This window comes from Harmonia axyridis, chromosome 6 (genome assembly GCF_914767665.1).
Source record: "Harmonia axyridis chromosome 6, icHarAxyr1.1, whole genome shotgun sequence".
In the NCBI taxonomy this organism is placed as follows: Eukaryota; Metazoa; Arthropoda; class Insecta; order Coleoptera; family Coccinellidae; genus Harmonia; species Harmonia axyridis.
In genome coordinates, this window is record NC_059506.1 from 27,890,067 (window position 1) to 27,913,225 (window position 23,159).

Below are 23,159 nucleotides of genomic sequence, written 5' to 3' on the forward strand. Positions count from 1 at the left end.
TGGTGAAACAATATTTCAACGAGAAAATCTGTATGTTGCCACATTCTTAGTTCAAGATTTAAAATGAATTTTTTCCCTAAAGATACCAAAGGACAAATATTAACCTGTATTAAAAATTTAATTAAAAGGAAGTATAATACTGTAGCTGAAGTGGATCTCGAATCTTCGGAAGATGATAATATTCCTTTAAGCGATTTAAATAAGGAAAATACATTCTGGGGAACCTTTGACAGTATTGCCTCTACTTCGACCGAAACCACTAAAACAAAAAACATGCAAGCATGGGAAAATGAAGTAATAACATATTTGGAATGTTCAACACAACCGAAAGATAAATCTCCTTTCGAGTGGTGGGAGGCAGAAAAGAAAAAATTTCCTTGTTTGTTCACCGCAGCTTCGGTGTACCTGTCAGCACCTGCTGCCAGTTTGTCTAGTGAGCAACTATTCAGTGAATTAGGCAATATTTATGAACCAAAAAGAAATAGACTTAATGAAGATAGGGCGGAAATGTTGGTGTTTTTACATCACAATATCAAGAAATTAAATTTCAGTTATTAGGAATATGAATATATTAATGTACTGTATTTTGTACCTGCCATATAAAGTTCCTACCTATGTTTGTTAGTATAGTTGTTTAATGTTGATTCGTTTTCCTTTTTTAATAAAAAATATTTCCCTTAGAATGAAAAATCTTATTTTGTTTGATAAAGTATTCCATTTTTGCACTAAGGAGGCAAAAAAAATTTGCCGATATTTTTGCCGATATTCTTTGCCGATACGATACGATACGATATATCGGCAACAACTGCCGATATGCCGATATACCGATATCAATATCGGTATCGTTCTATCCCTATAAAAATCCTTGGCCAAGTTTGGAAAGATATTTCTGAAACTACCAAAATCTACCAATAGATTCCATAGAAATGTGAGAAAACTACTAATAAAGTCTCATTGGCGAATGCTTCAGTCTCTCGGCGCTCGAGGAATCCCCTTATTTAGTCTAAGCGCGCACGAGATTGCAGAAATATATACCGTGCGACGCGTGCATATCAAGCTCAAATAATATCAAGTAACCTGATATCAAGTCAAGCAATAAATATCTAAAGTCAAGCCAAGCTCAAGTATGTAATTTTTCACGAGCTTGATTTTCAAGTAGTGTAGTTGGTTAAAATGTCAAGCTACTTGGTTTGATGAATCCCTAACCCGAACACTCAGTAAACATTTTTTGTATACAAGTTTATCATCACAAAAACAACACGTGATAAAATTTTCAATCTTATAACATTCGTATTTCTTATACATATTATATTTATATTGCTATGAGATCTTCTTCGTACAGAAACAGTTGACACAGCGGTTCTTAGAAAAGTGCAATGTTCGAAGAGTGATGATTCCAGAATCTGAGGTTACACATGAAAGGAAATATGTACACAACTACTCGGAATACATGTTTGTTTCACTTTCTTTTGTGATATTTTATCCTATATGTTGATTTTTAGTTGTTTATTCAGTTGATAATCTATATTATGTTTTATGCCCCAATCATTTCATAATCTCTGCAGATATGTATTTGTTTTACAGACTTCCTTATTAAAAATATTGGAGCTAATTGAAATGGGGTAAGATGATCCTTGAGATCATCTTACCGTTACCGCAGGGATCACCACCCTGTATTGATCCTTTTGTAAGGTTTTGGAAAATAGAAAGATGGATACTTCTAAGAGGAATGTACGTTATTAGTTTTGCGCTACTCGGAGAAACTAAGGAATTACGTCAATTCTTGCTTAAGAGGATCATCTTGGGCACATTTCCTTCACTATAGTTTTAGTTCCGTTTCGACTTTAGACATTGGTCGTACATTCTTTGTGAGATTAATCTTTTAGAACTCCGTTCTACAATATTTGATTATTGATAATTAAGTCATCAAGATGGTGATTTGTAATTGAAAGAATACTTTTTTTAAAATTGATATGTGAAAAAATGAAAACCTCAATGGAGGACAAAAAGATATTTTATCGCTTGTGCTCATTTGTCTCATCAAAGCTAAATTTATTCGAAAAAAAGTTGCCACTGTTTGATGTCTGAAGGCCAAATTCATATGCTGCATTAACAAAATATCGCAACATGAAGCAATATTATCGAAAATTATCCAAAAGATTTTACACATTTACCAACAAAGTCGTGAATTACATTTACAAGGTGTTTTGTTCCTTTCATAAGTACTGATGAATATAATTAAAGGAATAATACTCTGTCAAAAGATGTGTCACTACTCTTTCACGTTTCTATAAGTGATAGCATAGTATAAGGAAAGGATAGTAAGCCAACCGCCGTTTGACGGCAAGGAAATAGTCACCAGGGGTCGCTACTGTAGTTGGATTTGGAGAAGTAACTCGATAATAGATAGCGCTGAATCATGAGCTATAGATGGCGCAGAAATAATACGATAATTCATTCAGTGGCGTGGTTGAAAAGGGGTCGCATGACATTGCCAACAATTTTTATGTTATTATTAAGTTATCACAAATACACGCCACTGGCGTAAATGCTTATTACAGAGCAGAAAAAATATGAAAATATAGAAATCTTCTGACCACTCTATTTCAAATATTTTAGTTCTTCAAAATAACACCGATGTTTTCAGAGGACTCCACTTTACGGACCAATTTTTGACAGTAAAATTCGAGTAAAACGTGAGTACAACTAGATGGCGCTCAACATCAACAAAATCGAAAAAAGCACTACACTGGCTTACTATCCTTTCCTTATACTATGGTAATAGACACCTATTTTACAGAACGTTATTCTCGATCATATAACACTATTATCACTCAAGAAGTGGCATACGCAACTCACACCTTGTATTCAAGAGAGGTGAAATTCATATGGGACCTTCAATGTCCTAACTGAATACTGATACCAAATTTCATCAAAATCTGATAAAAATTGTAGAAGTTGAGGATTCAGAAAACACACAGTTACGAGATTTCTTAATCGGAAATTTTCTTCATCCTAAAAGTGAACACAATACTTCCTCTACCTTTCGGTAGAATCGTAAACGACATAGCAAAGCTTTTTTACGTAAAATTTATTTTGTGTTTTATTGAACCTTTGAATCACTCATTGTTGCAACCTATACTTTTCAAGAAATGCTATTTGAAAAAATAGCTAGCGTAATCGATTTTATCAGAAACAATAAACCAAATTCATTCATTCGTTTGTTTATTCTTGAAATTATGGCAACATTATCATGGTTCAACAGGTCGATTAGTATGTGAACTACTTTTTCAATTGATATTCTTATGTGCACCTGCACCATAAATTTATTTGTTTCTAATTTCACGAGATTTCAAATTGTCATTCTTCATATAAATGAAAATTTTCATCTCATTCAATTATGAGATTCGAAATTAGCAGAAAAACAATATTTCGAACTACCATATTTACGGAACCCCTAGTCGGATTTTGATCATTAATGATCTTGGCATTCGAGATCCGAACCTACCGTGAAAATTTCAAAATTCTAGATCTTTGAGGACGGACTCGTCAACAAGGAGTCGAACCTTATCCTTTGAGACCATTAACGGCTCAAAATACGAAAAATACAGATATTGAGACGAAATGATAGAACGATAGGTTCGGGGAACGAGCGCTAAAAAAAAATAATAATATAATGTGCAATGCTGGAGCACATAAGTACTCTTTCCCACAAAATGTATCAACTTCTTAATCGATAAAATTAATAGGGAAAACTTCTGAGGAACCAAAGAACAAGAAATTATTTTCAATTTTTTCATTTGTGATAGAATCTTATAGGGAATCACAACCTTTTTTACAAAGTTCTACTTCTACAGGGTGTTCCTAAATTGGAGTTACAAACGAAAATGACAGATTCCTCGGATCAATTCAAGAAAAAATGTCCCACAAATGTTTTTTTTTTCGATAAACAGGGGGATTTTTTTTCATGCATCTTCCCTTAACAAGATATTCAACTCTACTTCGGCATAAATATTCCAATATGAAGTTTTTATCATGCGACATGCTAATTTCGATGCACATCTACAGGGTGATATTTTTTCTGGAACAGTGCCTGCTTCTTTCCTCAAGAACTTTTTTTTAGTGGACCACTGGTAATTCAGAAAAATTTAAAAAGAATCCAATCCAATATTATACCTTTTGGTTTTTTGTAGTTTAGTCGTATCTGCTACCGATTTCGAGAAAAAAAATTCAAACAATACTCTAGTAATCCCCAAGAAAATCCAAATAATAATAATTATTATAAAGATCCAGTTAGTAAGCTGTGATGAATGAATTGATTATTAGTTTTGGTACTTATTTACCCAATATATAACGAAGACTCATAAACATTCGATAAACTGTTATAATCATCAAAAACAAGTAAGACTACAAGAAACAACCTGTATCTCGAAAACAAAGCGTTTGCGGACCCATGTTTATAGAACATTTTTTTCTTACTCTTACCCAAAGAATCTCTCATTTTCCTTTGTACCTCGATCCTAGTAAGGAACTGTATATAAGTAATGAAAATTTATTCGGCTTGAATCTTTTCAATAGATACAACATAATATTCTATATGATAGAGAATGTGATAAAACATTTGTGTAATTTTACAATGCTTTTTATATCATTTGGGTTATTTTTGAGTTAAAAAAAGTACGTGTAGAATTAAGTTTTTTTGAATATCTAATTTTCAAAACGTTGAATCCCAACATTTCAGGATAAAAAAAAATTTCTCCAAAAACTTTCTATTACAAATAATAATCTAAATTATTATTTATATCCGCAAAAAATGATAATCCTTTTAGTGAAATTAATAGCGTTTTTGTCATCGATTTGTATCATATGAAAGGTTCAAAATACACTTAAATACAAACAAAACTGAACTACCTCAACAATTCAATCATTGAGGGACAACAAAATAATGGAAATTCCATCCCTTCTACAGTTTCAATTTAATAAAGATTTATGATTAAGTTGATATGAAGAACAACAAATATTCAACAGTTTCCTTCTTTCAAGGAAACCTCACATTTGCCAATTTGAATTCGAACAAAAAAGGAAGAAGAATTATTACAACCTTGAATTTTATTCGATTTCTTGAATGAAAAACAAAAATCTGAAAAACTCTCAACTCACCGTTACTTTATTTCCAATTTTTTTGGCATCAGTATACTGATAATCGTATTTGCTTTCAATATAAGTCTCACTATACTTCACATTCTCACTATTAATAAACACCTCCATTTCCAAAATTTTCCAATCGAAATTGTATGCGGAAATATAGTAGAAATATCAGTTACATTAACCAATTCACTTCAACGTTAACTTGAACTTGAACTAGAAGAGCTTTCACAAAGCGATGTTCTACTTTATTCCTGAAACTATAAAGTCAGTGTGCCAAGGTTCTGGATACTGGATGGGAGAAAGGAGATAGAACAGTTTTCAGTGCGAATAGAGCTTGCGCATGGTGTTGAGGAAAACTCTGGAATATGGTGTCACTGTCAGGCTGATTGTTTACATCCGATAGATAGATTAAAATGCTGATACATGAAAAATTAGATTTGTATTGAATTGTTTCTAATTACGGACCTGTTTTGTGACTTGAGAAAGCTCACATCCGCTGGTCACTCAGCTGGGGATCTGGATAGTAAAAATTTTAACGTTGGATATTGTAGAAATGCTACTGCGTTTACGAGTTTATGAATGTAAGTCAGATCACAAAAGTTACATATATAGGATAGTCCAGATTTTAGTGCAATAACTTTGGTGTCGGATAGAACAACTCTTTTCATGAAAAAAAAGTTCATATAAATATATATCCTAACAAGCTTCATTATCGAGACACAGGGTGTTGAAGTTTGAAAAAAATCAGTTTTTTACTTATAACGCTAGCATTATAACATTCATTGTTTTAATTTTCAGGTATTGAAGTGTAGACAATGTAGTGTTTCGAATTAGGTAAATGTCTTTCACCAAAATTATTCAGTGGCGTAGATATAGGGTATCGATGATCCTTTCCTTATTGAAAATCTACGCCACTGAGAAAATTATTTCATTTCTGAAATCAACAGATCTTCCCAATAAAAAATATTCACAATAGTACCTATATTCTAAAACAAGTTGTAGAATGGGCTCCTATTCCAACACTCATGCGTGAGTGTTGGAACTGCCTTCTGCAACGAGTATTAGACCATATTTTCTCTATTTCAGTCAAGTTTTGTGAAATGTTGTCTAAATTCAATGAAAAATTCAGATTATACATCCTAGTGACTTTTGTATATCTTGGCAGTTGGTGTGACTGTTACGAAAATTGACTGATTACGAAATTTGAATCATACGTTTCGAATTCTGAAATAATTTATAATTACGCATTAGATTTGGGAATTGAGTCTTGACGAAATCGATTTAACACCACCAAAATAAAGAGAAATTGCGAATAATGTTGCAAATCATTTCACCATAACCATATTATATTGACAATTGACGTGTGTTGAAATTTGATAGGATCGGTCATTGTAGACAACCACCAAACGAAAAATATAACTAAAAACAATACTGTAATGAGTTCATTACAGCACTGTTTTTAGTACTGTAATGGACTCATTACGATACTGGAATAGAGAAAAATGTTTTATTGCTTGAGTGTCTGGTAGATGAAATTGTTATTTCGTATCAAGTTCAAAATATTGTTCAGATGGAGTATTAAGCTGTTATATGAATTTTTCATATTTCTTTTCAGCATTTAACATTTCAATTGAAACATATCAGTTATTAAAACAAATTATTAAATACAATTGATACCATTTTTGATTTTTAATCATTATTCGAAATAATCAAAATCAACCTTCATATCAGAAGATAATTTCAACCATTACTTTGTTCATATATTTTATCAGTAAAACCATTTCCGATGTCAAAAGTTAGATACGACTCAATTTCGAATGTCATTGTCCTATATATACCTACCACCATTATAATGACAGAATATTAATGGAAAATGTTATGGAAAATGATGAACAAGAAACAAATGACATGTTAAGTTATGAGAATATTAATATCATAAGTATTAATTACAAACGAAACAACCTTTTCATTAATTAAATAGGTACATCTTTTTGTAATCAGCTTGAAATTTTGCATGAAGCTTGAAGTTGTTATTTCGAATTAACTCCCAAAATTTGTATTCCATATTCTTCTTGAATTTTTTTTTTGTTCTAGCTCTAGTTATGCCTCATAAATTTTTGCTGCATAAAGCTTTAAATTGTCTTTTTCATCTAAATTTAAATTTTCAAGTAAATCATCGAAACCAAATTTCAGTGAAAATAGATCCCACACTATTTAGATTTCATATATAGTTATAAAATAATATCAAGCATCGTACGAAGTTTGGTGTTGATCACTCCACTAGAATCAAAAAAATTCATGCAGAATATCAACAAGAAAATATTCGAGTGAGAACAGATTCCAAAAAGGTTAAATTTAAATTTCCTATTTTTAAGATGTAAGAAATTGTTTCAGTGACAATGAAATTAAAATTATTAACATTATTCATTGATGGATGTATAGTAAAAACTTCAAGTTGGGTAAAAATTTCATATTATCGCGTAACCATACACAACTAGTCACAGCATTTCACGAATTCTTTTCATAAATAATATAATTAAATTATATTATGAAATTTATAATTTAGATTTCTGACAGTTGATGGTATTTTGGAACACATCATAAGTTCATGATCACGACAAAAATAAAACGTTATTTCTGAGAATTTTTCAGCCAAGGCTCCATCAAATATCGAATAGCGTACTCAATTTAAATTTGGAATTTGAAATAACCCGGAAAATAACTTAAATGTGTAGGTGTATATGAACAATTCAGAGGCGTATTAAGCTATTTCCTGTTTCACTCCAAATTTCTGATTTGCAGGCATCATTCAGTGGGAGAATGAAATTCATCCAGTGGCGTAGCAAGAGTTTGAGCTCCTTAGAGTAGATTAAATTTTGGCAGCTCATCTCAAGATACTGATTTTAGGAAATCGGAATTCTATTTGTTTATTGCATTTTCCGATTTCCTCATCATTTTATTGTGATCACAACAAAATTAGATTATATTGGTAATTGTTTCGATATTTTGAGGATTATATGAAAAAAACAAACAAGGTCCTCAAAAATAGTAGTAGATCATCAGAAACAGGAGAAGAATGTCTCACTCGATTTGATTATATATCAGGTGCATATATATAAGTTGGTTCCAATGAAACCCTACTCTATCCAATAATTGTTTTTATTGTTGCAACTTATTCTTTTATTCTTATTGGCATTTCGTTGAAATATTCGTATTAAAAAAATGTTACAGCAGCCTACGAGCGCCGCTACTAAATTATATATCAAAAAAATAATTTCTTGATTAATTTTTTCATTTGAATATTTTTATGGGCTTATCGGCCAATGATGGACATAAAATTCTTAATTGCACGTCAATAAATGCACAATAACTAACTCTTGCTACCCAGCAAATTTTATTTGAATATTTCGGCCGGTTTCAGAGCAATTAAGAAATAAACGTTTTTCAAGAAAAATTTTCTTATTTTTTGTTTCTTTGAAAAAAAAATTGTTCCTAAAAGTAAAAATGGTGTTGTCATTCTATGTGTTTATGGCATGTTGCTATCAGGAAGTTTTGATTTCAGATTTGTGTTCAGAAGATTGAATCACCTATTAAAGCAAAATTCTACATGTAAAATTTCTTTACAAAATTTCTTTAATACGAAGAGTCCAAATATTTGAGCTAGTGATATATTTTTCGTCATAATATATGTAATTTTACAATTTGAGTTCGTAACACCCTCAAACATTAAGGATCGACTTATAGAACCATAAAATATTCGAGGGGAATATCGCAAAAATTACCCAATTTTTCTGTGAACACAAAACCGACATAATTGAAATTTTGGGTATTTATATGAATTAATAATTCGAAGCTCCGTAAAACAGTTCAAGTTGATCACTTCATCCAGAACTATAGTAAATTCAAAAAGAATATTGAAGAATAAATAATTTCTGTGATTACAGATCACATCAGAACTAGATTTTGTATGTATATATAGAATAACCATGCCAAGCTTCAAGCACAATAGCGGACTAATTGCATCATCAGAACCATAGAAAACTCAAGCAAAATATCGAGAAAAAAAAACTAATATTTCATTGGCAAGCGAGTATAGGAAGAATAATAATTTAAAGCTCTGGCAAACTTCGTGATGATGGTCTCATCAGAATAATAAAACTTTCAAAAAGAAATGTGTAAAAAAACACTGACGTGAAAACAGGAGCTTTTGAGCGCTGGTTCATTAATACGCCAATTGCACCCTTCGACATCTTACACATACCTATATTCAGTTATGTGATGTGAAAGGGTGCAATTGGCACATAAGTGAATGAGCGCTCAAAAGCTCCTGACACAGTGGTTTTTTTTTACCTTTTTTGAGATATTTATCTAGTGTCAAGGACTTAATTTGGGTGTATAGCAGTATCGATTTGACTAAATTATAGAATATATTGGATTGTAAACTCACTTAACAAGTCTGTTGATCAGAATTATCGAATTGGTTGTTTATTAATGATAATAATCGATGTACTGCCTGTTTCTGTTCAGTCAGGAGCCGAGTAGAGAAAAATCATTAGAATGAAGCTTATATGTTTTTATACTACTGAAATTCATTACATGTTACATATTACATGTTTACTGAACGAGCGCGCAAAAAAAATGATGTAATACAAAACATAGATACATTTTTTCAAAAAAAATTCAGTTCAACCCATCATTAATGGATTCGAATATTACCCATATCCCCTCCATCAGCTAACGTCATATTTATAATTGAATACTACCCCACCTTGAACGAGGGCAAGCAAGTATTGATTTATGAGTCTCTCCAAACCACCCCCTCTAGTATTAACTTTGTACCCCACTCACCCCTCGATGACAGAGAACTCACACTTTGAGCTTTTCTGTTGCTTCTTATTGATAAGAAAGAAAATCGAAATTACATCTTTGAAGATATCAGTAAGCTCACCGTAATTAATTATTATTATAGAATAAATAAGTCCTTTTATTTGTTGTAGTCCTTGGCTTTTGGAATATATAAATATATCTTTTTTTCCTTTCCTTTAATATCTTTGGGATAAGTCTAACGTTAAAATCCTTAAATACTCAATATTTATTAAGTGAATCCACTTGAAATAACTGATCATTTTGGTATGGAAACAACTTCTTCATACAGGAAGTTTAATTGGAAAACGGAAATACTCAAAAGGCCAATAGAGGTCACCGAGGGGTTGTAGATACACCACATTTATTGGCTCTGACTAATTTTGTTAGTGAGATTTATGAAATTTACTCAGTTTTTCCTGTGGTCATAACAAGCAAACCACTCTGTATATTTTCATCATATTTGGCATACATGCTTCTTATTCAATGTTGAAATTAATAACCCAATAATCATAAGGAAAATTCAGGCCCAGGTTACAAAAAACGACGGAACGTTTAATGGTAAATTGATCAAATCAAATTTGAATTCTGATTATTTGCATTGAGATGTTGTAAAATATCATAGAGATTCCTATCCAAACTTAAATTGAGGTATTCAATATTCATGACTTTGTCAGAAGCTCCTTGTTTTTTCAGAATAATTTATATAATATGCAACGTTTGCTGTTTGTTATTTGTAACTTATGTATTGAATTGACTAAAAAAACGCATTCTCAATTTTCAAATATATGATATTATGTGCATAATTGTTTGAATTTAAAAAAATGGACCCAATGTTTTTCAATTATTTCACTGAAGCAATAAATAGTATTCAAGAATTATCAATTTGGAATTATGTACATACAGGACATTTTTTTTCTTTGAGTAGTACCTGGAAAATAGACAATGGTGAAACCAAAGTATTCAAAAATTATGTGGTATTTTTTAAATAATTATGGATTAAATAGTTCCAATAAATTATTATTGAAAGTCACTTATAACTCCTTTTAGCGTAAAAGTGTAAAGCAAACTTTTCAGTTTTTTGTGCTATTCTCAAATATCTATGCAAATGGATATTTAATTCCGATTTACAGGGTGTAGCTTTAAGGATAAAAATGCTTCTCAAATTAAGATTTATGAGTACTTACAACATTTTAAATCAAAAATAAAATTATAGTTATTATATTTCTACTTTTTCATTCCATAAATTACAAATGTTTCGCTACACAGTAGCCTTTTCAAATATTGCATTTATAATAACTATTATTAAAAATGCAAACTCTCTAAAAGCTACTGTGTAGCGAAACAATTTTAATTTATAGAATTAGGAAGTGAAATATAATGACTGTTATTTAATTTTCAATTTGAATGTACGTCCATCGAGTAAAAATTGAGTTAATCCAATAATTGAAAAACATTCAACCAATTTTAACACTAAATACTTTTTTAATCTCTTGAGTCGCAATGTAATTCAAACTTAAAAATATTATTATTCATTACAAATCGTCTATAGACCCGATAACTGGAAGTGAATAAAATAATCACATGATACTACCAAAAAAATTCAGATTTATATGTGATTAATCTTTTTAAATCAAGAATAAAATGATAGTTATTATATTTCCACTATTTAATTCTATAAATTACAATTGTTTCACTTCACAGTATTTTCTTCAAATGTAATATTTTTAATAACTATTATTAAAAATGTAAAATCATAAAAGTTATTATGTAGCGAAAAAATGTTAATTTATAGAATTTAAAAGTAAAAACCTATTAATCTGTAGTGATTCTAGTAGATTCAAACGGTGACTTTTATTTTCGATATGGAGTATTTTGTAATTTTGAATCTACTAGAATCCCTAGAGATTAACAGGTACAATTCTAGACATATTTTGTTAAATTCCCAAACAGATGTAAATAAGTCATCGCTTTTGAACATCTTTAAGTAAAACTTTTTGGAAATTCCAAATTGCATCAAATAAAGTAATATAGTACCCCGAACCGAAAAGACCGTTGACCCATCAAGGAATCCATAAATTAACATTTTATTGCTCCATAGGCACTCTCATTTTTCGTATATATAGCTGAAATTGTATTTCAAAATTCAACACTTTGCAATGTAACCTTGTTGAAGCCGCTTAGACGGCGAAACAATTGTCGGAAATAATTAAAATCTGTGGAAAGTAGTAAGTGTTTATATTTATTTCTCACCAAATCAATATGAATTTCCACCAAGTAAGGACTGAATCAATTAAATACTATGTTTCTACTTTTTCATTCCATAAATTACAATTGTTTCGCTAAACAGAAGCTTCTTTAATGTTGCATTTATAACAACTTTTATTAAAAATGTAACATCTTGAAAATATACTGTACAGCAAAACAATTTTAATTTTTAGAATTATAAAGTGGAATATAATGTTGTTTTTCGTTTAGCCAAAATAAACATAAAATATTTACCTGTGCGTAATTATAATATAGTAATATATAATATAATATAACTGTTATTTATTTTCAGTTTGAAATGAACCTCCATCAAGTAAAGACCGATTAAAATATTTGAAAAATATTTGAATAATTTTAACATATAATGATATTTTTATTCTCTTCATTTGTAATGTAACTCAAACTAAAAAATATTGCTATTCATTAAATATCTTCAATAGATTCGATAACTGGAATTTAATAAAATAATCACGAGATACAATATAAAATAATTTAGATTTATATGTGGAAAATCTTTCAAATCTAAAATAAAATGATAGTTATTATATTTCCACTTTTCAATTCACAGTATCTTCTTCAAGTGTAATATTTTTAATAACTATTATTGAAAATGTAAAATCTGGAAAAGCTACCATGTAGCGAAAAAATTTTAATTTATAGAATTTAAAAGTGAAAATATAATAACTATCATTTTATTTTAGATTTAAAATGAATTTCCACCGAATGAAGACCAATCAGCCAATACAATAAAAAAAAAAATTCTAACACTTGTTATTTATAATCTAACTCAAACTATAAAATATCAAATTCATTATAATCAAAAAGCAGAAAAAAAAATTAAAAAGAATTCAAGAACCAAAAATATTCGCAACTTAAAACCGAATATTTCCGCCCAAAAAATAAACAACCCGACCTTCTCCCTTCACGCAGTTAAAAACCCATCTAAAAATAAAAATGGCCAGGGGCATAACCGGCTGATTCACGAGGGTACAAAATCCTAGAGGGGGCAGAAACACCGGCAATAATCAATATGCGTGGCGGGCATGGCCCCCCTGCTTTGTGTGGTGCAGTCGGTGGGGTAAGTTCACAACGGTCGGACCTGGGAGCATCGTCGGATTATTTTACAGTCGTATATACAAGGTAGGAGCCATTTACCAATGTTTATTTATACGTTTTTCGCGGTATTTTCGCTCTTCGAACGATTCTGCGTCCGATGGATTGTTCTTGTTTCGACGGTGGTCTAAACTTAGCCCGCCAACATCTGTCGGTCTTCGGTAATTGTTGCCGTTTCTAGGTTTCTAGTTGCTACCCTCCTTCAGACGGATAAAACTCGAACACGCGTGGTATTCTCTGGCTTTTATTTCGATGTTGAATGCGTTGGGTAAATTCGATTGGTTATACTCGACTTGAAAATCTAACGGAGCAAGGTCTGCTAGATAAGGCGGTTATTATCGTGTTATTTGAACTGATGGTTTTTGTGTGCAACACGTAGCTACAGGGTCATTATAAATTATTTAAACGACGTAGTGGTCTTTAAAATATTTGGAATTTGAAAACAGACTTTTAAAATTTAGATGATGCACAATTTCATTGTCAAATATTCTTCTTACGGAATAGTTGCCAGTATTAGAGAAAAGTGATGAGTTTTTTGCTTTTTTATTTCCAATAATACAACTTTTGGAATATAAAAAAAAAATACCTCATTAGAAATTTCATAATAGAATAGAAATTCAGAAATGTTTTAGAATACGTATATTCCAAAAATCATTTCAGAGCTCATCGTGTTATTTGCATGAAATTTGGTACAAAAATCGATTTCTATGTCGTTATTGATCCTTTCAGTTCGAGAAAACATTCTGTCAATTTTGAAGGAAAAAAAATCAAGGGAACAAAATTTAAAAAATTCATTTCACCCGAATTTTAAACAGCATAATCGTGAAATTGAAAACATTTATTGCTAGGATGATTCCGAATACGAATTTTTTTACCTTGAATTATTTACTCTTATAGTTTAGAGAAAATGAATTTTTGTAATTTTTTTATTGTTGGATATTCGTTGTTATTTTCAAATTTTTTCCTCACGAATCGAAATATTTTGAATTGAAAGAAGAAAAACAAATTTTTCTGTTTGTGAAATGTTTCTAGCTTAGTTAATTATACATATTATAAACTCTCATTCAATTATTTGACTGCAGTCAAATACAATTTTTTGTTTTTTAACTTTCCTTTCCAAAAACTTCAGACTGTAGAAATATATTAACAGATTAGATTTCGACTGAACGTGAGAAATGAAATTAATTCAAATTGTGAATACTCTTTTGATATTTTCCTAGATTGAAAACGGGAAATTATATTACGTCATTCAGAGGGTTATCAGAATAAAAACACTTATTATTCTCTCTAAAGATACATAACTGAATTGTTAGATGACTCACTACCATTGAAATTCATAATATACACATAACATTTTACTGAAAATTGAAATATAGCTCATGAGATATCACAATTCCACATAATTTCGTATTAAATTTCCTTCACTTATTTTGCAATTGATTTCAATTATTGAGAATACAAAATTTCATATAGATATGGAACTACCGAATTATTCAAAACCTGAACCTACCCTGAAAATTTCGATTCTATAGCAAATTTGATTCACCCTACAAGTGTATAGCAAAAAAAAACAATATAATGACAAAAAAGATTATAATATCTTGAACCAATTGTGGAGTGTTGGCATAGACCTTATCTTTCACGTGATCCTAAAGAAAAAAGTCTAATGAAGTTATATCACAAGATCTTGATGGCCAATTGGATACTTTTCTCGCAAAATTAGTATAAACGTCGTCCACACAAGCAATCTACAAATATGGGTTTTTGTCAACACTACGGGCTACAGCAGCAATATTCTCAGTTGTTCTGGAGCGACGCACACAGTTCCGATTCTTCACATCACTAACTTGTTCCAACAGCTCAAATTTTTCTACTAGTTTTACTATTGCAGTCCGAGGAGATACTTCACAACGACCCAAAAGTGCTTTAGTTTTGCGAAAATTTTTACCATTTTTGTCTCGAATTTTGGCAATTTCAATGCGTTGTTAAGGCGTGTATCGATCCATTTTTAGTAATTACTAAAATGGAACTACGCATTTGCGTAGTTTTTACTTGACAGATACCCAGGTATCAGGCTATTCGAGATGAAACCTCTTATTGGAAAAGCCCATATTTGAAGATATTCAACGAAAAGATCGAATTTATATCTGTTTGTTCTTTTGAAAAAATATTTTGGCAAATATTCATTCATTCTGACATAATATAAAAATAATAAAAATGAATTATACTCTATTCAATTTCAATTCAAGGAATTGTTGGTCGTTCAATTTTAATTTCAGAATAAAAAAAATTCATTACATCGTTATCAGAAATTCCATTCTTAGTGGAAAATCTTATGTCCGATGAACTGATAAAATCCTGTGAAAAATTTGAATGACAGATAACCCCCCAAACCCAGTATAAAAAACAATTGTGGCACTAAAGCTAAAAAATAAGTCCTTTATGCAAAATTTTAATTTATTGATCGATTTCTTGCACACAATGTAAGTTTAATGAGATAATAAACTATTTTTCTATTAATAAATAGTTTTGTATGTCAATTGCTTATTGTTCATTTTTTTTCAGATGGAATCATCAGACTCTGTTCAAGTCTTTTCAGACAAATACCTAGAGAACATAAGTGACGCCTTCAAAACCTTATACAATGAAGAACAGTTATCAGATGTAACGATATACTGCAGGGAAGGATCTCTGAAGGCACACAAACTAATTCTTGCCGCAAGCAGCCCTTACTTCTGTAAAATATTCAGGGAGAATCGAAATGACTTTCCAATCCTCATCCTTCAAGGAACCTCCTTGAGTCAACTGAAAAATTTCATTGACCTCCTATATAACGGCATAGCCGATGTGAAAAACGATGATGTTGAAGCTTTGAACGCTCTTATCAGAGAATTTGAAATTAAAGGAATAAAATTTGTACCAAAAACCTCATCTAGCAATGTGAGACTGGAAATGGTAAGTGTGTAATTTATACTCGCTGGCACTTGTTGGTGTTACACCCAGAAGGAATCTTGTTTTGACAACAGAATGGCTGTATTTAGTTGGAGAGTTTACAGCAACTAGCTCTACGAGACACTTTTGGTTGTATTCTATCCTCTACAGATACTGAAACAAGAAACACACAAAGTTTTTAAATTGTTTAGAACTAGGAAACTTTAGCGGTGATCAATCATTTTATCAATGTAAAACTATACAGGTTTGCCAAACAAATTATTCTACAACACTGCCAAAAACTCATACTTTATGCATTATTCCTTCTTTGTGTCACATTTATGACAGGTAGAATTAAAGCTTAGAGTAATAAACATAGAGGGAGCATATGTCATTTTCAGTTAGCAAATTTTGTCCCCAACATGAAATTCGGCATGAAGCGCGCGGAAATGAAAACATATAAGTGATACGATATTTCACTCAATTCGCGAGTTTCTTCACAAAAAAAGCAACTTCTTAGGTCCCAAAGAGAATCAACGTTTCTTATTAACTCAAAATATATTGAAATGAATACCTCAATATACAAGAAATTCACAAAACAAACTTCAAGCGTGCCAAACGACGTGAAACAACTGATGACACTAGTAGAGCAAAAGTTGCCAAACCTTGGATTTCAGCAGGTAGATACAGAAAATTATAATTATTGTGCTTATTATAAATTCGACAATTAGGAAAAATATCGAACTCCAAATAATCAAATTTGCATATTTAATCTGGAATCACTGAAATGAATATATTTCATTCATTATAATATACAATCATAACGATATAGTAAAATTGTTGATTTTAAAATATATCACAATCCGACGACGTATTCTAACCATGTTGGGGACATGTAAAAATTGCTTATACTTCCTCTATCTATGTTTATCACTCTATGGTACTAACGTAAAAAAGATATGGAACTGGCGGTGCAATTCATGCACTGGGCCCGTAACTTATTGAATAAAAATTGCGTATACTAAATCTATTTATGTTTAGTACTCAATGAATTGAAGCAATTCAATAAAAAATATATATATTCATGTTTTATTGTTTTTCAGAGTGGAAACTCCGAATCTCCAGATAGTTTGCACAATAAAGAAACCAGATTTAAGGGCAAAAAGAGGGTTGCAATAGATTACGATCCTGAAGAGGAACCTAGAACGAACTCATCTTTCATTACAAGACCTGAAAGCAGTGAAAGGCATATATCTAAAAAAGTTCATAATGGTAAGGCTTCACTTAAAGAACTCTTTAATTTATATGATCACCTAGATTGAAATGGTTATTGGCATGAAGAAATAAATAATTCAGTCTAATTAATTCAATTTTTTACTTTGAATGGCACACTTTTTTCAAAAGAGTAGCAAACAAAATAATTCATGTGTTATGTAACTTTATTGAAATACGGTCTTGTTTTTATTCCTTTTGTGAGAATATTTGATGTTATCTGGTAATTTTTCGGATTTCATGGCTTTTTGTGCAACTCTCTTTCATTGTAAACCCTCGGCACCTGATTGTTGCTCCAAATATTAATTAGAAGTATGCTTGATGAAACTGAATTCTTTTGAAACAATATATTTCATAAAATTTTCACTATTTTCACAAATTTTAAAAATTTGGTTATATAAAACATTGGTTCATTCCAATAATTCTATAACACCATTCAATTCTCAATTTTTTTCAGATAATCTCCATGTAGATGAGCCAGTTCAAAATGAAGTAAATGTGATGGAAATGCCTCCAGTTCCAAAAATTAATATTACAAGAGATATCAAAAGCATACCTAATGTAAGAAATATCCAATCTAAATCAATTTCATATTAAACATTAGACCCATTCATTCCAGCATGGATCAGATATGAAGCTTACCGCATGGGCAAAAAAACAGAGAAAATTCAATTGTACTTTGTGTTCCAGCAGGTAAATATTTAACACAATTTTATTCTTTATTCGTTAAAATAAAATATCATTGAATCAATTGAAAAGCAATTGAAATGATATTAAGGGTGTTGTTGGTACCTATCAAAAAGATTGCATGATTCAACAAGGTTCATTGAGGCATATCAAAAAGTACAGGATGTCCCAAATTCGATGCTCACTGAAAGCATCTCAAAAACTATAAGACTTAGAGAAAAAATCTTATAATGTTCGTATCATAAGCTCTTAGAACCTGCCCAAACTCGTTGCACACGCTTCAAAATTTTCCTCAAACACTTAATGATATAATAATATTAACTATTTCATCATATAAATAAAAATCTCATTTTCAGTTTCAAACGATCATCTCATCTGGCTCGTCATCAACTGGTCCACACAGGGGAGAGGCCTTTTCCATGTTCAAGATGCGAAAAAGCCTTTTCTAGACATGACAAACTTAAACACCACATGAGAAGAGCCCACGAGTACATTCCAGATTCCATGTACGAAAAGATAGACGAGTATGTCGATAGTGATACAGAATCCAGCATTAGGACTTATTCTAGTCCCCAACTCGACGACTCGGAAGTTGGCCCTACTGACCTTTCTACACCAAAGAATTCAGAAGAAAATTCTCCACCATTATTCGTAAGTTCAGTATGATTGAAGCGAAAACCGACAGTACCTTAATTCATTTTACAGACCATTTCGCACATTACTTCAATATTAGAGGATAGCTTTGTGAATCCCCCCAAAAAAGGAAGAGGAAGACCCAGGAAATATCCAGTGCAGAGTAAGTCCACTAGTATAATATAACTTGGAATTTATTGGACTGAGTGGAAAAAAATCATTCAGACCCAAAAAGATCTAACTATAAATGAATTTTACCGCTTGTCATGAATATTTGGTAGTCTTTGTTGAAATTTCCCTTTTCAGCTCCTGGGTCGCTAAACAGCAATCAGGAACTTCCTGTTTCAAATGACATCGAAGGTAGATTTGGTATTAGTAGATATTAATTGTTTGGAATGCATTTTTTTTTAGTCATTAGAACTGTTTGCTGTAGTTATCAATGTTCACTTTGCTTTGTCCGTTTCAGCAACTGAAGTAGTAGACAATTCAGAAACTACTGAAAATTTGAAAAAAGGTGAAAAATTTTCGATAAGTTTTTTTTTTCGGGATATTTTATGTTTTTTATTTCAGTGAAGAAAAGAAAGAAAAGAATGACGTGGTTTGATTTATTGATCTCAGGTAGGTACCTATCAGTCAAGATTCGTTTTTTCAATTTTAAATGGAAAATATCACTTTTAATTCTCCAGAAAATGAGGACAAAAGAGTATCCCTGAGACTGCGACAAAATAAAAATGTCAACAATAACGGTAAGATGAAAAAACTAAAAATTCCTTTGTAATTTACAATCATTTATAGAAGAATTTATGTTTGCTAAAATAGAACAACAAAGAAATCCAACCAATGCAGATATTATGTGTAATATTTGTGACAAGCCGTTTGTACATCTACGCAGATTGAACAACCACCTGAGAAAAATACATGGTATTACCGATGGCCCTTCAGAGGACCAATTAGATTCCTACAAAAACCAAGAAAACCTTGAGAGTAGTTTAACCGATGCAAAAGAAGAATTGGTAAGTTACAAACAACAAAAATTAATTCGATTTAATCTACAATGCAAACCAATAGATCACTTCTATTAGGTGTACGACTTTGCTTCCGCCGTTTTGCAATAGATGGCTGTAACGATAAGTGGTAGTCGAAATAAATAGATCGTAGATGTCATACAATGGACTTAGGTATTTGTAAACATAACGCCATCGGAATATTAGTCGATTTGTGTCGCATGGCGATGGAAGAGAGAAGGTTTTCGAAAAAGCAGAATTGATAAAGACTCGTTTCAAAAGCCATTTCAAAAAGCCTAAAGTTACGGGAATGATTCAGAAACAAGGAAATTGGGTGCCGTAAGAGTCGAAAGCGAGAGATGTTGAACGGCGTTTGTCTGCTTGTGAGCAGCTGCTTGCAAGGCAAAGACGAAAGGGATTTCTGCATAGCATCGTGACTGGATACGATAAATTAGGTCATTATGATAATCCCAAGCGCAAAAAATAATGGGGATATCCCGGCCATGCTTCCACGTCGACGGTCAAACCGAATATTCACAGTTCCATTGTCATGCTCAGTATTTGGTGGCACCAACTCGGCGTAGTGTATTATGAGTTATTAAAACCGACTGAAACTATCACAGTCGATGGTTATCGAACGCAATAAATGCGTTTGAGCCGAGCGTTGAAAGACAAACGGCCGCAATACAACGACAGACATGATAAAGTGATTTTACAGCACGACAATGCTAGACCCCATGTTGCGAAAGTGGTCAAGACATACTTGGTAACGTTGAAATGGGTTCCCTCTGAGTGGGTTCCCCACCCGCCGTGTTCTCCAGACGTTTCTCCCTCGGACTATCACTTGTCAATGGCACACATCCTGGCTGGCCAGTACTTCCGGTCTTACGAAGAAGTAAAAAATTGGATCGATTCAAGGATCGCTTCAAAAGATGACCAGTTTTTTCAACTCGGGATTCGTACGTTGCCCGAAAGATGGGACAAAGTAGTGGCCAGCGATGGACAATACTTTGAATCATAAATCTATAGCCAGTTTTTCACAATAAAGCCTCGAATTTCGAAAAAAAACTGCAAGAGCAAAGTTGTTCGTTCATATAATAAATATATTTTCTTGTACATACTATATATACATAAATCGGGTTCAAAACGTCTTTCGACGTTGTCCGATGCCTAATTTCCACGTCAGACGATCACTGCATTGATCTTCAGTAAGGTTTCTTTCACTTTCTTTCCACTCTCAATATTCCTTCCTTCCAGGTCTTCCTCGGTCTTCCTCTTTTCCTTCGTCCTCCTGGTATCCACTCCATCCACTTGGTACAGACACATCCAGAGAATGCCTAGCACGAGAATACCGAAAAGAGCTATGGAGTGGTACATACTATATAATCCGGCAAATTTTCAACGAAAATTGTAGTTCATTTTTTGTTGAACCTTTCAGCCTATTTCAACAATTATTTTTACATGGTAGCTTGATTCTTCGGGGACATAACTGTTATCAATATCGTCCTTAGTCACTTCGTTTTTTGTTATCACTTTTTTTTGTTGGCCCTATATATAACAAAAAACGAATGAACTGAGGACGACATCTGAACAGTTATGTCCCCGAAGAGTCAAGCTACGATGTAAAAAATAATTGCTAAAAACGGCAAAAGGATTCAAGGAAATGAACTACAAACTTAATAATAATAGAGTCTTTATTTTTCTTCATTGAGGATTTTTCTGTTCCCCTAATTTTGCTGATGTGTATAGTTAATTGTAAAAAAATTTGAAACCTTTAGTAATTTTCCACTCATTTTAGGTTATTTCTGAAGCGAGTGAAATACTTGAAGAAGATGTAGGGGGTGAGTTTTCATTATCCATTCAATTATTTACTGTTGTGAAAGTAACTTCTTATTTCAAAACATGCACTGTAGGTAGTTTTTAGAATGTCATAATTTTATGAAGCTCTTTGTTATGTATGATTTAATAATTACAGAAAATGTAGAAAAAACGCATGAACTGAAAGATATTGCAAGTAATTCTTGTGAAGGTGAGTAGAGATACTTAAAACATTGCAAATTCAATACTATGGTTCATTATTTCCTTTCTCAACGATAAATATCTGGACACGTGAAAAAAAATGTATAAATATAAGGGAATAAAAATTTCATGAATTGTATTCAATCACCGTAGGTGAATTATTCTCAATTTCATGATTGCCCTCCTTACACATGTTTTTTTTTTTAATACTGATTCCATGATTTTTTTGCCTTCATATTTAGAATTTTGGTTCTGAAAGGATCCCAAAAGTTTTCTATTGGAAATAATGAACCAGTATCATTATTGTAAGTATTGAACCAAAATGAACAATCTTAAAAGTTTTTCTACCAACAGGAACAGATGCGATGAAAAAATGGTCCTATGAACAATTGAGAAGAAGATTACCCAAGGATTGCATTATACAGCCAGTAGCAGAAGTTGCTGGAAAAAAAGGTAATTTTCGCTCAAACAAGAAAAAAGTTTCTTCTCAATCTCAAAGCTCTACTTTAACAGCTGCAATTGAGAGTCACGAGGAAAACTCAACAAAACACCCTGAAGTGATTGTAAGGTTTGATCAGAATTTTTTAAACACAAGTTTCAATTTTTTTTTAATTTCAGACCAATTCTTCCTTGGAAGGTATTGTACTTGCAGAACAAAAAAATGGTGCATCATGTAGGTTTATGATTACAATATAAACAGGTTTTTCCAAATTTTTCAAAGAGATATCTCTTTGTTTCAATGAATTTAACTTACCTATATTCAATTTCATTTTTTGAGGAGCATTTTTCAGAATAATGTTATTTTCAGTTTCAGAGAAAACGCCATCTGATAATTCAATACATCCTTCTTCTCTGTGCCAAGTTGAAGAAAATCCAATTTCACTTGATGTTGATGATAATATACCAATTCCTCTTGTGAGTTATATTTGAAAACTGAAAATAAGATTGAAAAACAGTCAATTCATTGTAAATTTATAGTCAAAGTATTATGAAGGGAACAAATCTAGTAAAACATACAGAAATGAAAAACTAGAGTAATAACACAGTATAGCCACGAAAGATATAATAATTTCAGCATGTTTCTCAAATTGAATGTTTACTTTTTTTTATTTACTTTCAATTCCATGTTTACTATTTTTCATTTTTTTTTGAGAGCATGTATTTTTTATATATATATATATATATATATATATATTTATATTATTTTTGAGAGCAATAATT

General features: G+C 31.4%; 2 protein-coding genes across 18 annotated transcripts in view; one reads left to right on the forward strand and one right to left on the reverse strand.

Moving 5' to 3' along the window:
* Positions 1 to 22,825, reverse strand: part of LOC123682131 (inositol-3-phosphate synthase 1-A-like) — a 29,488-nt gene extending 6,663 nt beyond the window's left edge. For 2 of the 3 annotated variants that reach the window (XR_006747786.1, XM_045620557.1), the window contains exon 1: positions 5,161 to 5,422. Coding sequence is in view for 1 of the 3 variants with exons in the window: in XM_045620557.1 (XP_045476513.1) it covers positions 5,161 to 5,268 (108 nt within the window). In the remaining 2 variants the exon portion in view is untranslated. Of the gene's footprint in view, positions 1 to 5,160; positions 5,423 to 22,692 lie in introns of those variants that run through there. The other variant, XM_045620558.1, reaches the window with a different exon arrangement.
* Positions 1 to 23,159, forward strand: part of LOC123682126 — a 33,895-nt gene that overhangs the window by 4,521 nt on the left and 6,215 nt on the right. For 8 of the 15 annotated variants that reach the window (XM_045620536.1, XM_045620538.1, XM_045620537.1 and 5 more), the window contains exons 2-17: positions 15,958 to 16,347; positions 17,427 to 17,595; positions 18,053 to 18,156; positions 18,215 to 18,288; positions 18,639 to 18,933; positions 18,988 to 19,078; positions 19,222 to 19,275; positions 19,382 to 19,429; positions 19,486 to 19,533; positions 19,602 to 19,661; positions 19,711 to 19,928; positions 21,718 to 21,760; positions 21,895 to 21,948; positions 22,293 to 22,501; positions 22,557 to 22,611; positions 22,747 to 22,853. In XM_045620536.1, the coding sequence (XP_045476492.1) occupies positions 15,958 to 16,347; positions 17,427 to 17,595; positions 18,053 to 18,156; positions 18,215 to 18,288; positions 18,639 to 18,933; positions 18,988 to 19,078; positions 19,222 to 19,275; positions 19,382 to 19,429; positions 19,486 to 19,533; positions 19,602 to 19,661; positions 19,711 to 19,928; positions 21,718 to 21,760; positions 21,895 to 21,948; positions 22,293 to 22,501; positions 22,557 to 22,611; positions 22,747 to 22,853 (2,019 nt within the window). Of the gene's footprint in view, positions 1 to 5,590; positions 5,730 to 13,286; positions 13,420 to 15,957; positions 16,348 to 17,426; positions 17,596 to 18,052; positions 18,157 to 18,214; positions 18,289 to 18,638; positions 18,934 to 18,987; positions 19,079 to 19,221; positions 19,276 to 19,381; positions 19,430 to 19,485; positions 19,534 to 19,601; positions 19,662 to 19,710; positions 19,929 to 21,717; positions 21,761 to 21,894; positions 21,949 to 22,292; positions 22,502 to 22,556; positions 22,612 to 22,746; positions 22,854 to 23,159 lie in introns of those variants that run through there. The other 7 variants (XM_045620549.1, XM_045620546.1, XM_045620548.1 and 4 more) reach the window with 7 other exon arrangements.